This window comes from Leptopilina boulardi, unplaced genomic scaffold (assembly GCF_019393585.1).
Source record: "Leptopilina boulardi isolate dan_hultmark-lab unplaced genomic scaffold, ZJU_Lbou_2.1 LbouV2_384, whole genome shotgun sequence".
NCBI classification, from domain to species: Eukaryota; Metazoa; Arthropoda; class Insecta; order Hymenoptera; family Figitidae; genus Leptopilina; species Leptopilina boulardi.
In genome coordinates this window covers 500,447-515,290 of record NW_026137956.1, presented here as the reverse complement: position 1 = coordinate 515,290, position 14,844 = coordinate 500,447, and the positions used below count along the sequence as shown (strand labels likewise).

Below are 14,844 nucleotides of genomic sequence, written 5' to 3'. Positions count from 1 at the left end.
TCCCTTAACCGATTTTTCGTATTAGAGACTTTTTACTTTAACAGAAAATTCATTTAACAGAATTTCTGTTTAATCAAATTTTCATTTGACAGAACTTTCATTTTTCGAATTAATTTCCGTCAGAAAATTTTGTGCACGAAATTAAAAATTAACCAATCAAAAATTCAAAAAAAAAAAATGTTGATTGGGTTAATTATTAAATTTATGCCGAAATGTTTCTGCCGAATGTTTATTCGAACAAATGAAAGTTCTGTCAAAAAAAAAAAATTCGATCAAAATAGAAATTCTGTTAAATGAATTTTGGGTTAAATGGAAATTTTGTCAAATAATAATTCAAACAAAGAAAAATTCGTCGGAAAAAATTCTATCTAATGAAATTCTATGAAATAAAAATGTTAACAAATTAAATTTAGGCCTTATTGCCTATAAGTTATTGCCATCTCACATATTCCTTTTTTTAATGAAATATGGAAATTTTTTTCCTTATTTCAGGCATTTCAAGTTTGGCAAGTTGTGGCGAAGTTGACAACTTGCCTGAATTGCCACCGCAAGATGAAGAGAGGCTGCAACGAGCAGCTAGATTATTGCAGCAGAGACTGGTCTTGCGTCAGTGGTTAGCAGACCATGGCCTTCACAATTATTATCAAAGGTACATTAATGTAATTTTATATTCGCACACAATACAATCATGCACAAGTAATAATATATTTTCTCTTGGTTCGACAAAGTCAACAATATTTATATATACATATATACAGTCTATATATAATTTTTTTTTTTTAACTCAACAAGGCTCATGCAAATGGAAGTTGTATCTTTGGAAGACGTTTACTGGGTGGAAGACAATGCAGCACGTTCGGCTTTGGGAAAAGATCTTCCTAAGTGGATTCAAGCTCGACAGACTTTGCCCACCTCTAAGGAAGATTTGGAAGCCCTTAAAGCTGATCTTTGGAGTTCTGTTGTTAAAAATAGTCAACATCAGGACGCCTATACTTGGGGTATTTAAATATTTTTTATTCTTATATTCTTTTCTTCGTTCTTTGCGACAATAAGTGGTATACATATTTTTTTATAAGTAACAACATTTTTTTATTTATATATGAATTTTTAAAAATCTGGTCTTTTTGAGGTTTTTTAAAAGTAAATCTAATTTATATGACATCTTACCCTAAAAGTATTAGCTAAGAATTTCCATCAAGAGAAAAAAATAGTTTCAGTTTTTCATCGATTCTCAAAATATATTAACAAAAAAACAATTTTGAATTTTTATATAAAAAAAACTTTGGGAACGATATTTTTTTAACATTACCCGGAACTAAATTTCTACATATTTACAGAATTGTTACATAAACAAACTTTCATTTTCCAGACTTTTTATTTCATCGAATTTGAATTTGACAAAATTATTATATTTTCGAATTTTCATTAAAAACTGAATAGTCGCATTTAAAAGAATTTTTAATTTACGAAAATAATATTAGAAAAAGTACTTTTCTAGAAAAAATTTTTATGTGTTCGAATTTAAATTTGACACAATTCTTAAAATGACGAATTTTTATTTTACAGAACTTTAATTTGTCCGAATATCTGGCAGAAAAATTTAGTTGCTAATTTTAAAATTAAACAATTATAAATAATTATCAAAATTATTATTAGTTAATTTTAAAATTAGCGCAAAAGTTTTTCTAACAGAAAAATTTATTCGGACAGATGAAAGTTCTGTAAAATAAAAATTCGACATTTTAAGAATTGAAGAAATTTTAAGAAATGCTGAGTCAAATGTAAATTTGAGCAAATGAAAATTCGGCTAGAAAATAATTCCTTCTAATATTCTTACTGTAAAATAAAAATTTTTTTAAATGACTATTTTGTTTTTTAAAAATTTGAGCAAATAATAATTCTATTAAAATCAAAGAAATAAAAAGTGTGAAAATATTGTAATATAGAAATTCGATTAAATGTAATTTTTATTAAATAATAATTCGAAAAAATGAAAAACTTGACTGAAAGTAAATTCTAGATAATGATATTGAAAATTTTTTAAATTTTAACACCAAGGGCAAAAAGTTATTATACAAATTCGAGCGTTGGACTTTTTAAAATCCGAAACCACATTTATTCGCTATTAATACAATTTTTTCTCAATTTTTAAAATAAACCATTTCTGCGAATATTCGTTTAAAATCGCATTCGGTTTATTGTGTAATATTTTAACGTCAGTTTACAAAAACCGATGAAAAGCAATTATATCATTCTGTTTTATGTATTCGCTAAAAGCATTATATGATATTTTTCATTTAAATTGATGTTACCATTATATATATATATATATATATATATATATATATATATATATATATATATATATATATATATATATATATATATATATATTTCTTTCATTTTAATGCGTAATTATCCATCGTATTGTTTATTATTTATTTTTTATTACTATTTTTTATATAGCTAATATACTAATACAAATTTTTTTTGTTAATATTTAATGTAATTTTCTTTTGTAATTTTTTGTCATTAAATATTGTACTATATTTTTGTTGTGTAATATTTATTGTATAATATAATTATTTATAAATCTCGTAACGTTTGGCGAATATTTTTAAAATAAACTTCACTGAAAAAATAGTATCATTGATTCAAGAAAATCATTTACTTGTCCATATTTGATTCACAAATTTTCTTAATTCATAAAAATTTACACTTCAAACTGATTAAATTTTCTTAAATCAAGAAAATATTGAATCAAATACTGCCGTGCTAAGGAAAAACTTACATATATCCAGTCGCGTTGAAATTGAGAAAATTGAAAAAAAAACTGTTTGCTTTGAGAACAAAATTATTTATACTAAAACATGATTTTTTTATTTTAATATAAATAAGTTTTGAATTTCTTTAACGAATAATAATTCTGATATTTAATTTTAATTATACATCAAATTTTATCAGGAAAAAAATTTCACAATTTTTCGAAGAGTTTGTAACTTTTTCTGAAAACTTCAAAAAAATTTGGGTTTCGCACATATTTTAATGTTGATTTAATTTAACTGTTATAAAAATTTGATAAGGGTATTTTTCTCCGTTTCAGAAATAGGTAATGAATTTGAAAAATTGTTACTTAAAATTATTGTTTTATTTAGTTATTAATTAATAATTTCAATTTTTGTTAACATAGTTAGATGCAGCTTTTCTTCCCGCGTCGATTGATACCAAAAACTCAATTTTGTCAAAAATGGCGTTTATGTAAGTTTTTTCTTAGCACGACAGAATACGAACAAGTATAAATGGATTTTTTTGATTCAATACTATTTTTTCCAGTTTGATTATAATCAGGGTTGCCACGGGAATACTTCCATGACTTTTCCAGGTTTTCCAGACCATTTTTTAAAAAATTCCAGACCCAAATATAAATTTTTAAAAATTAATTTTTAGCCAATTATGACAAAAAATACAAAATCCTTTAATTAAATTATTAATAAAATAATTTATTAAGGTCAGTTGGGGTAAATCGAAACAGTAGTTATTTCAGTTAAATAACAAATTTTAAAAATAAATACGGCCTTAAACCTTGAACCTTAGATCATTCCCAACAGGTTCTAACTATTCTCCCATTTTCCGTTTGTCAATCAGCAGCAATATAAACAAAAATATTTCCTATTGCATAAAAAATTGAAAATCAAAGTAGACACCCTTTCACTTTTTTGACTCGCATTTGGAAAAAAAATAAACTAAAAATTCATATTATTAATTATAATTATCTCTTATTAATACTACAACAAAAATCAACTTTGATTTTTTCATTTTGCAAAATTCAATTAAAAATAGGAGACTGTTTCTATTTATCCCTAAAAACTAGAAATTCGGGGTAAATAGAAACAGAAATTTCAACAATATTAGAGAGAGAGAAAATTGTTTCTATCAACTACAACACTATTTTCAGCATTATAAAAATGCATTGAAAATAGTATTCATCTATATTCTCAACAGTACATAGTATTTAAGATGGTTTATTTTTAAACTTATGTAATGCATTATTATTTATTAGTTTGAATTATTTTATAACTAACACCATTTTTTACGTAAGTCTTTGTATTTTTTAACATTTGCATACTTCAAATTAATTTTTTCTTAAATTTTCTAAGAAATAATGACTGTTTCATATTTACCCCTAAATTTTAGCAAAGTTGAAAAATTTAGGGGTAAATAGAAACAGTTAATTATTGCGAATTAATGATACCCATATTTTCTATTACCCCATAAAATTGTTCCACGGAAGTTAAATAATAACTCAATACACAAAAAAAAGAAAGTATTGCTATTTAAAAAAAAACTTATATTATTGGTAAAACTTAGCAAATCTGTTTCCATTTACCCCAAATGACCCTATTAATTTCATATTCATGCTCGATTCAAAATATTTATTTTACGTAATTTTATAAGGACAGCTACACCGTGTTATGCAAAAGAAAATATTTGACCAATAGAAACTGAGATTTAGAAACGCCATATTGATTTCAACTCTAAGCACTAAATTTAAAACCGAAAAGTTGTAATGACGACTTGAAAACTTGAGATTTTTCGAGTCACATACTGGAAATACAATTTTTAGAACGAGATTTTATAAAATTCCCTGACAATTCCAGGTTTTCAAGATTTTCTATGACTGAAAAAAAATTCCATGACAATTTCAGGTTTTCCAGGTCCGTGGCAACCCTGATTATATATGATCCCATAGTATCTTTTATGAATTATTTATAGTTGTTATTATGGGACGCATGATTATGTTCTAAAAATCATTAGTTAGAATTTTTATTTTATAGAATTTTATTTGTCATCATTATTTTGGAGCCGAATTTATATTTGTTCGAATTAGTATTTTGCAAAATTTTCATCAAAACGATTTTCTATATTACAGAATTTTTATATAACCGAAAATTTACTTAAAACAATTTTTATTTGCTCGAATTTTCATTTAACATCATAATAGTCATTTTAAAGAATTTTTCTTGCGTAGAATTTCATTGTATAGAATTTTCCTTCAGGTGAATTTTCATTTGTTCGAATTATTATTTGTTATAATTTTCATATAACCGATTTTTCATACTACATAATTTTTACTTAACCGAAAAATTATTTAACAGAATTTCTAATTGATAGAATTTTCATTTGTCCGTAATTGCAAATGGCTGAACAAACAATCGACAGAAGTATAAAATAATAATAAAACAAAAAAATAGCAAATAAAAATTCTGTGAAGTGAATTTTCGGTTATATAAAAATTCTGTAATATAGAAAATTGTTTTGATGAAAATTCTGCAAAATACTAATTCGAACAAATAAAAATTCGGCTCAAAAATAATTTGGACAAATGAAATTCCATAAAATGAAAATTATAACTAATGATTTTTAGAACATAATCATGCGTCCCGTTATTATTATGTGTTATTAAATTAAATTGTGTGAGTGAAGAACGAAATTATTTCGACTTATCATTTTTCAATAAATTGAAATATTCCATTAAATAGGAATTTTCAATAATTGAGATCTTAAATTAGAGTAGTCGTGGGAAAGGAAATCAAAATTGATTGCCAATCAGCTGCAAAATGCAGAAAAAAAAAGTTTTGAACTCTTTCAATTCTTTCGATGTGAATACTATATATACTAAGATCAAATCAGAAAAGAAAATTCTAAATAATTATCTATAAAAAAAATTAATAATAAAGTACATATTCTTAATGTACTTAAATTCTTATAGTTAGATGCATTTTATATAAAGAATTTAAGAGACTTAAGGGGAGATACAAGTCATATATTCCAGGCTTTTAACGGAAGCCTCATGTAGTAAACGGCACTACTTAAACATGGCCTTAAGAAGTTTGTAATCTTATATGTAAAAAATATATATGGATTTCAAGTAAAATTCACCTACGACTTTTTAAATTCGGAAAAATATATATTTTTATTCCGTTCTTTACAGAAAAAATAATATACGTATTTTTTATTTTTTTATAAATGTCCAAATTTTCGTGTTATAAATTTTTTAAAATCCAGGTTTTTCGAGATTTTTTAAAACCCTATTTTTAATTACATGGCTAAATCTAATAGTATTGAATTTATCAATTTTTGACAAAAGAAAAATAGTTTCAGTTTTTCTTTAACATTAAAAATATGTTAACGAAAATTTTTTTAAAAATTTTTTTATAAAAAATAACAATTTTTTTTATAAATAATTTAATTATTTTTTTAACTTTGGATCTGCTTTTTTACATTTTTTTATTTTTAGTTTTTACATACCTAGAAGTACTAACAAATTTTACAAACAAAATTTTTAGAGCGAGCCTAATAATCCTTTTTATTTAAATAATTTGTTTTAAAAAAATTTTTTCTTCGTTTTTTTATTTTTCAAAATAAAAAGTTTTACGGCCGCTAAGATTCTTCACTTTATTTATGGAAAAGTAAATTAAAACATATTTTATTTAAAAAAAAAGATAAGAAAACGAATAAAAATTTTTTTTAAATTATTTAAATAAGAAATCATTTCTTTAGATATGTAAAAATAAAAACTCCTAGTGGCCAAACAACTTTTTATTTTAAAAAATAAAAAAATGAAAAAAATTTTTTTTTTAAATTATTTAAACAAAAATAAGGTTTATCAGGCCCACTCTAAAACATTTTTGTAAAATATTCTTAATATTTCTGTGGTAAAGTAAAAAATAAGTAAAAAAAATCATGCCCAAAATTAAAAAGAATAAATTAATAATAAAAAAAAACGTTATTTTTTATAGAAAAATTCAAAATTTTTTTTCTTTAAGGGGACATTCCAGTTCAAAACGGGGAAAAAATCCTATATTTATACGAATTAAAAAAGTACATAGGTAAATTTCACAAATGAAATTTCTGATATAAAATAATATTATAATTATAGATTATACATGGAAAAAAAGGAAAAGTAATTTTTACTACTTTCAGAGTAAAACGGGAACTGTCCGAAGTTTTTGCACATCTCTGGCAACTTTTACTCCAAAAATAGTAAAATTCACTATTTCTGTAGTAAATTTTATTTTTTCGATAGTAATTCTTACTATATTTCTGAAGTAAATTTTACTACTTTTGGAGTAATAGTTGCCGGAGATGCGCAGAAACTTCGGACAGTTCCCGTTTTACTCCGAAAGTAGTAAAAATTACTTTTTTTCCCCTGTATATATTTAGTAATTACATTATATAAAATACAAAAATTCAACTTTTTAATAATTGAAAGACAATTTTTTTTCTATAATATATACATACGTATGGTACAAAAGAATATTGCACTGGTATACTCTAAACAGAGAAGTAAATAAAAAATGACTCACCGATCGAGGATTTTCACGACTAACAGCATCTGGGTCAGTTCCTCTGGACCAAACAAAGAATTCCTCCCAATATTCCAGGAAATTTATTTTATTCTGTGGCCATTTATTCTGGATCAACATTCCTGTCCTTTATGTTATAGTTTTTTTAAAAAACTTCCTGTAGAAATTAAATTAAATTAAAAATTAAAATAATTAAATTAATTATAATTAAAATATTAAAAAAAAATTCCATATTCATATTTTTATGCTCTCTATAATGTTAATCTTTGCCAAAACTTTGTTTATACATATATACATATATATATAGTTTTATAAAGAATTTTTTTAATAATTTTAAATAATTTATCTTACATCTATACATTGAAAAAAAATTTATTTGATTCAAATAATCGTTTACTTGACTATTATCAAATAAATATTTACCAAATAATTTTTATTTGAATTAAATAAATTGTATTTGAACCAATAATTTTTGTATTTGAAACAAATACCGTTATTTGATAATAGTCAAGTAATCGAGTATTTTAATCAAATAAATTTTTTTTTCAGTATAATTATTTTATTTAACACTTAATTAAAACACTTAATAAAACTCCTCTACATTAAACATTTTTTAATATGTACAAATATTTCGAAAAATTTGGAAAAATTATTTTAAAATTTATTTTACATAATTTTCCATAAAGATACACAATTAATTAAACTATTAAAGATTAAATTATTTCTTCAATTTTATTACGTACGAGCAACATAACCTCTAAATACACGTGTAATTATAATTTTGTGCAGAAACAGAAAAAACTGATGCAGCAAAATAGCTTGGATATTTTGTTTGAACATAACCTATTTCTACGAGATTTTCATTTTTGTATAAATATTCTAAATATATACATATATAACAAAAAAAAAACTATACTAGTTTATAATATATGAGAATTTCATTTTCCTTCAACACAAATGAGATATATTTTCTATTCAAAAAGCATATTGGCTGCAAAGTCGAAGAAACTGTACATTTATTTATAATTTTTCTTAATTGCCAAGAAAATTTAAAGAATAATTTATAACTTTAATAACTTACAATGAACTGCATTCGTCGCACGATCTTTTTCTCCAAAACGCTCTCCATGCAAACAACTTACTATAGCGTATATAGATGATACGCGCACTATAGTATTTATTTCAGAATCACTCTCCCTAACACGCATGATTAAAACACGATTAAATATACAAATATTACTTTCAAAAATCACTAATATATTCCAAAAATGATAAAAATTTAGACAAACAGCGCAACTTGATTCCAAACAAGATAAGAAATGCGTCCTTTCGCAATTCGCAGGGAATGTAATCTGAATTTAGCCACTAATAAAATGGAAATCAACTATCGAACAATCGTTTATTAAATCGATTTATGAAAACGAGAAACAAAACATGAAGAAATTATTAATCATAATTTATTAAATATGTTAAATATATTATAATAACAAAATTTTATTCATAGAAGTATGTATCTAAATTGTTTTAAAAAAAGGTATAAGTTTATATTTGGCGGCAGTATTCAATTATTTTTATTTACATTTCTTGTTTTTTTTCAACTTAAGTTTTGAGGTTATGTTGATAATATTTATACATATATGTATAAATATATATATATATATATATATATATATATATATATATATATATATATAACTTATTTGCTTATTTAAATTATTTTTTTTAATAAATGTTATCATTTATTGTTTTCTTGTGACATTTTTAAAAATATAAATTATTATATATATATATATATATATATATATATATATTTAATTACCTTTTGTTATACTTTGGAGAATAAATTACTTTACTGTTTTAAAGATAATAGAAAATTTTATCTATCACTCCGAGTCAATAAGGAAAAACTTGCCTTATGTTTCGGAAGTTATGCTGTCTTCATCATTAGAAAAACTAAAAAGATTTATTTCTCATCATAAAGAAGAATATACAAAAAAAAATATTATTTTAATTAACAAAAAAATAAAATCACAAATTTTAATTTAAAATGGTGAAAATATATTATTTTCTTTAAAGCATTTACCGAGTGATAAATTGAAAAATTTATAAATTTTTTAGTGTTTTGTCAAAATAGAATTTAATTATTTTCTTTTTTTTTGCTTCCTTGTGGAGGAAGCTTTGTAGTCCTTTCGTTTATAAAAATTTTCAAAGTGGCGGAAAAAAAATTTTTTCTATATAGAAACATATGTCATATGAGATCCTGATCAATTGTCCGGATGTATGTGAGGCATTTTATTATGAGAATACATGAGTCATGTCTCGAATTTTTCTCAAAATTCGGTAAATTGTAGTGCTAGTGGTGCTAAATAAGTGTACAAATTTTGAATTTGAAATTTTTAATATTTTTCGAGATACCTATTTACAATAACAAATTTCAGCAATATTTTTTTGCTTTACTTATAACTTTTTTCCTATTAAAAATAGAGAAAAATGTTGTAAATGTTTTTTACGCGGAAGATCTTAAACTTTTAGAAAAAAATTATTTTTAAACAATTTCTTTAAAAAATAAAATTTGTTTATAACTTTTAAACATGTTCTCCCTCATTTAGAAGAGCGAAAAAAATCATGAATATTGTGTAAGTCATAATAAATTGATGGTTAAATTTTTGAGATGGCATTATTTTTTGTTTTCGAGATATTAATTAATTAACTAACAAAAATTAATAAAAAATGAAATATTTTACGAACAAATAAAATTAGAGTAATTTTAAAAACACCAATAGAATGCTTATCAAAATCCGCATCCAACGAGCCCTATATGAACTATTTCTAATAAACGGGTGTTAAATTAATAATTAATAATAAAAATTATTTAAATAATTAATAACATTTAAGGAAATGAAGATAAACCGTCAATTCTTTTTTTATTTGGAAGATCATCTAATTCTGTATTAAATAAAACCAGTGTAAATAACATTTTTAACAAATCTAAATTATTAACAAATGATTATTGAAAATTGAGGTTTCAGCACCCTACGACACAAGTTGGAGAGGGCTGTCTACCTACTCGGCATTGTATTTTTCAGTCTTTTTCTAAATAACATTTTATAATTAATTTTTGATTCTTGGTAATACTTAATATTCTTTTTTTGACACAGAATTAGATGGTCTTCCAAATAAAAAAAGAATTGACGGTTTATATTCATTTCCTTAAATGTTATTAATTATTTAAATAATTTTTATTATTAATTATTAATTTAACACCCGTTTATTAGAAATAGTTCATATAGGGCTCGTTAGATGCGAATTTTGATAAGCATTCTAATGGTGTTTTTAAAATTACTCTAATTTTATTTGTTCGTAAAATATTTCATTTTTTATTAATTTTTGTTAGTTAATTAATTAATATCTCGAAAACAAAAAATTATGCCTTCTCAAAAACTTAACCATCAATTTATTATGACTTAAACAATATTCATGATTTTTTTCGCGCTTCTAAATGAGGGAGAACATGTTTAAAAGTTATAAACAAATTTTATTTTTTAAACAAATTGTTTAAAAATTAATATTTTTTTTTTAAATAATTTTTTTCTAAAAGTTTAAGATCTTCCGCGTAAAAAACATTTACATTTTTCTCTACTTCTAGTAGGAAAAAAGTTATAAGTAAATTTCAAAAAAAAAATTTCAAATTCAAAATTTGTACACTTATTTAGCACCACTATCACTACAATTTACCGAATTTTGAGAAAAATTCGAGACATGACCCCGTATTCTCATATGAAATGCCTCATGTATGTGTGTGTGGGGGGGGGGATCCCTTTTTACTTTAACAGGTTTTAATGGATTTAGTTAAAATTTGGTAGGCTCATTTATCATATTAATATCTCAAATCTGACCAAAGAATTTTAAAAAATAATCAAAAAAAAAATTTTATCGTCTTTTTTCCAAAATTTTTTTTTAATCGAAAAAATGTTTAAATAGAAAAATTTAAGGTTATATATAATAAAATCGTATTTCTTACGTCAAGACAAATCGATCGGTATATATAAAGTATAGTTTTAATTTAAATTTAAAGAATTAATGAAAGTTAAAAAATCAAAATTTCACATTTTGGCTATAAAATTTTGTAATTATTTAAATTGAAGTTTATAGATGAAATAATTGTATTCCTTACATGAAAACGAATCGATTGGTATATATAAAATTTACATTTGAGGTAAATTTAATAAATTAATGAAAGTTAAAAAATAGAAAATACACATTTTAGCTGAAAATTTTTATATTTATTTAAATACAAGTTTAAATATAAAATAATTGTGTTCCTTACATTGAAACGAATCGATATAATTGTAAATAATTATAAATTATATATTATTTTTCATTAATATTTAGAAATTTCGGTTAAAATGTGAATTTTTGATTTTTTAACTTCCATTAATTCTTTAAATTTAACTCAAATGTCTATATATTATTATACTCTTTTTTATTTTTATTTCAATGTTAATGCTTTCTCCACGAGGAAGCTGATAGTAAAGAGGAAGCAAAATGTTCATGTAATGAATATCTGAATTTACAACTTGTTTAAATTGCAATAATTATATTGTTTTAGGCGGAATGTTGGTGGTCTCAGTCTCAGTTGCCGGACTCGTTACCCTGGCAGCGATGACCCAACCGGCATTGGCTCCAGAAGCAAAACATTCACTTCTTCAATATGTCACAGGAAAATATCTTTTGCCTAGTAATTGTCGAGTTCATTTCGAATGGGAGGAACCACAATTAGTTGGAGAAACAATGACATTCACCGTTAAAGTAAGAATGTCTTTTAAGAACATTTTTTCTAATTTATTATGTAGATACTCCATAAAAACAAAGCTTAAGTATACTCAACAGCTGCCGTACGAAGTAAAAACTTATGGTTAACTCATATTTTGGCGAAAAATGATTTTTTGGTAGCATCATTGAATTCGTAATAAAAAAAAACGCTTCTGATGGTGTTATAAAAAAATTTTTATTTAATTATTTATTGCAAAAAAATAGTTATAAAAAATTGTCGAAAACCCAGAAAATGAAGAAATACTATATATAAAAAGTATGCTAACTCGAGTTAAGGAGTCCGAAAATCGTAGCTCGAGCATGAGATAAGAAACAAAAACTTGAGTATTCTCGTCGGGTTGATTCAAAATCTCGCGCGTTTAAGTTTCGCTATTTTTAAAATGTTTAATTAATTGATTATTAAATAAAAACTGTTGTAGTAATTATAAACAGCTGTTGTAAGTTATTTGAATATTATAAGCAAATATAATCAATGTTTTTCTACTAATAACACCGTTTTTGTCTCATGCAATCTATTTACAAATTTTTAATTGTAATAAATTCTATACTGAAACATATTGATTTAAATTTAATTTTTAAAATATTAATGAATAATAAAATAAATAAAAATAATCTTTATTAATCACAATCAGATTAAAATTTAACTCAGAACCAAATTTTTTATAATGTTTACAATACGTGCCAGCTTGAATTAAGTGAGTTTTTACTTCTGAGCGGCGGCTCAAACTCGCCTATACCTTTTCGGAAAACACTCCTTAACTCGAGTTAACTAAGTTTTGCTTGTGTAAAAAAACACTTAACTCAATTATTTAATATAATTTGTTTAAATAATCAATTTTTAACAACGGAATTAGAAAGAACTCTATTTATTTACCTAGAAAATGAAGATTAATAAGAATTATTTGTATTACATTAGGTTTTTTTAAGACAGTCTTTCGTCACTTTCTTGGTTTCACGAAAATATCAATTAAGTAAGTTTTTATTTCGTACGGCAGTAACACACGTTTATGATAAACGATGTATAAAAAAATAATTTTTTAAAATGGAAAATTCTATAATTTTTTTCCTAAAAAACATTTTTTTCTAATTTTTTGATTAATGAAAACTACAAGAAATATTTTTTAGGCAAAAAATTGTTGAATTTTTCATTTTAAAAAATTATTTCTTTAAAAATCGTTTATCATAAACGTTGCGTACTTCAGCTTCATCCATAAAAAATTATTAATAAATAAATAGATAACTAATTTAATAATAAATAAATATATAAATAATATAATAATAAATAAATATAAATAAACAAATATAGATAAGTAAATATAATAACAGATAACTAATTAATTATTAATTATAAAAATTTTTTATAGTACAACTTTACAACGATAAAGTTCACAATGTTTATGGATCAACAATTTAAAAAAAAACAATTTTTTTCATATAAAAATAACAATTTTTGCCTCTAGAAATTTTTATTTTAAAAATTCTTCATGGAAAAATGAAGCAAAGACTTTTTTCAGACAAAAAAAATTATAATTTTCATAGAAAAATATTTTTTCTTTGAATCGTTAATTTATAAACGTTGTGAATTTTATTGACGTATATATAAATTTTATAAATAATAAAAATTTATTAATCAATAAAATTTATAAATAAATTTTATTAACAAATATGTCAGTATATTTATAAAAATTTTATAGTTCATAAATAATTATGAATGAAAAAAAATTGATATAAGCTCAGAAATATTAAAAATTAATTTATTCGTTTAAAAAGAATTTGTTTTCCAATATTCTTGAAGCTTATATTAATTTAAGGGACCGGAAATTACAGATTTTCATTTTTTTTTTTTTTTTTTTTTTAACGATTGAATTGACCCAATTTATTAAACATTTTTCATTGATTTAAAAAATTATTTAGGACAAATTTTAATAAAAATCTAAATTTAAATCGAGATTTAAATTAATTACCGTATGATTAAAATTTTATTCGATTCAAATTTAAATTCAATCCTTTTAATTTAAATTGAACCAACTTTTTATTAATTCTACTTTTTATTGGTCAAAACAAATGTATTAAATAAAATTTTTAAATGTTAATTCATTTGATCGACACAAAAAATTAACGAAATTTCAATATACATGTAAAAATTATGCGATTAAAATTTCAATTTATTCAAAATTCAATTTGTCTAAATTTCTAAATGATTTATTTTTAAAATTATATGAATTTCAATTTTTCCAAATTGCAATTGATTTAAGATTCAAATTATTCCAATTTCAATATAAACATATTTTGTATGATTTAAGTTTCAATTTATTTAAAAATTCATTTTATCCAAATTTTAAACTACATTAACTGCCTTAATAAATTGATGAAAAATGTCAATCAGAATTTGAATAGATGCAAATTCGTTATTTTACACTTTAATTGGTTTTAAATATCAATTTTTTTTTATCACCTTTTTCTCATCTATTTTTGTCGGTAAATAATTCACTTTTTTATCTGTATTAAAAAAAAAATGATACTGTACTTCCTGTAATATAAAATAATTAAAAATACTAATGGATTCTTTATCCACTTTTTTTCTATTAATTTTTAATTGATAAATTTACAAATGTATTTAATTAAGAAAAGTTAATTAAAGTAG

At 22.6% G+C, this 14,844-nt stretch overlaps 1 protein-coding gene and 1 long non-coding RNA gene across 5 annotated transcripts in view; one reads left to right on the top strand and one right to left on the bottom strand.

Annotated features, from left to right (window-relative positions):
• The window catches only part of LOC127288332 (uncharacterized), a 113,011-nt gene that overhangs the window by 86,872 nt on the left and 11,295 nt on the right, over nt 1-14,844 (bottom strand). For 2 of the 3 annotated variants that reach the window (XR_007844019.1, XR_007844021.1), the window contains exons 1-2: nt 8,449-8,694; nt 7,368-7,524 (exon numbers count right to left, since the gene is read on the bottom strand). This is a non-coding gene — a long non-coding RNA (uncharacterized LOC127288332). Of the gene's footprint in view, nt 1-7,367; nt 7,525-8,448; nt 8,695-14,844 lie in introns of those variants that run through there. The other variant, XR_007844020.1, reaches the window with a different exon arrangement.
• Nucleotides 1-14,844, top strand: part of LOC127288308 (apoptosis-resistant E3 ubiquitin protein ligase 1) — an 87,788-nt gene that overhangs the window by 64,704 nt on the left and 8,240 nt on the right. For both annotated transcript variants that reach the window (XM_051315698.1, XM_051315699.1), the window contains exons 3-5: nt 493-649; nt 793-998; nt 11,977-12,176. In XM_051315698.1, coding sequence (XP_051171655.1) covers nt 493-649; nt 793-998; nt 11,977-12,176 — 563 coding nt within the window. The remainder of the gene's footprint in view (nt 1-492; nt 650-792; nt 999-11,976; nt 12,177-14,844) is intronic.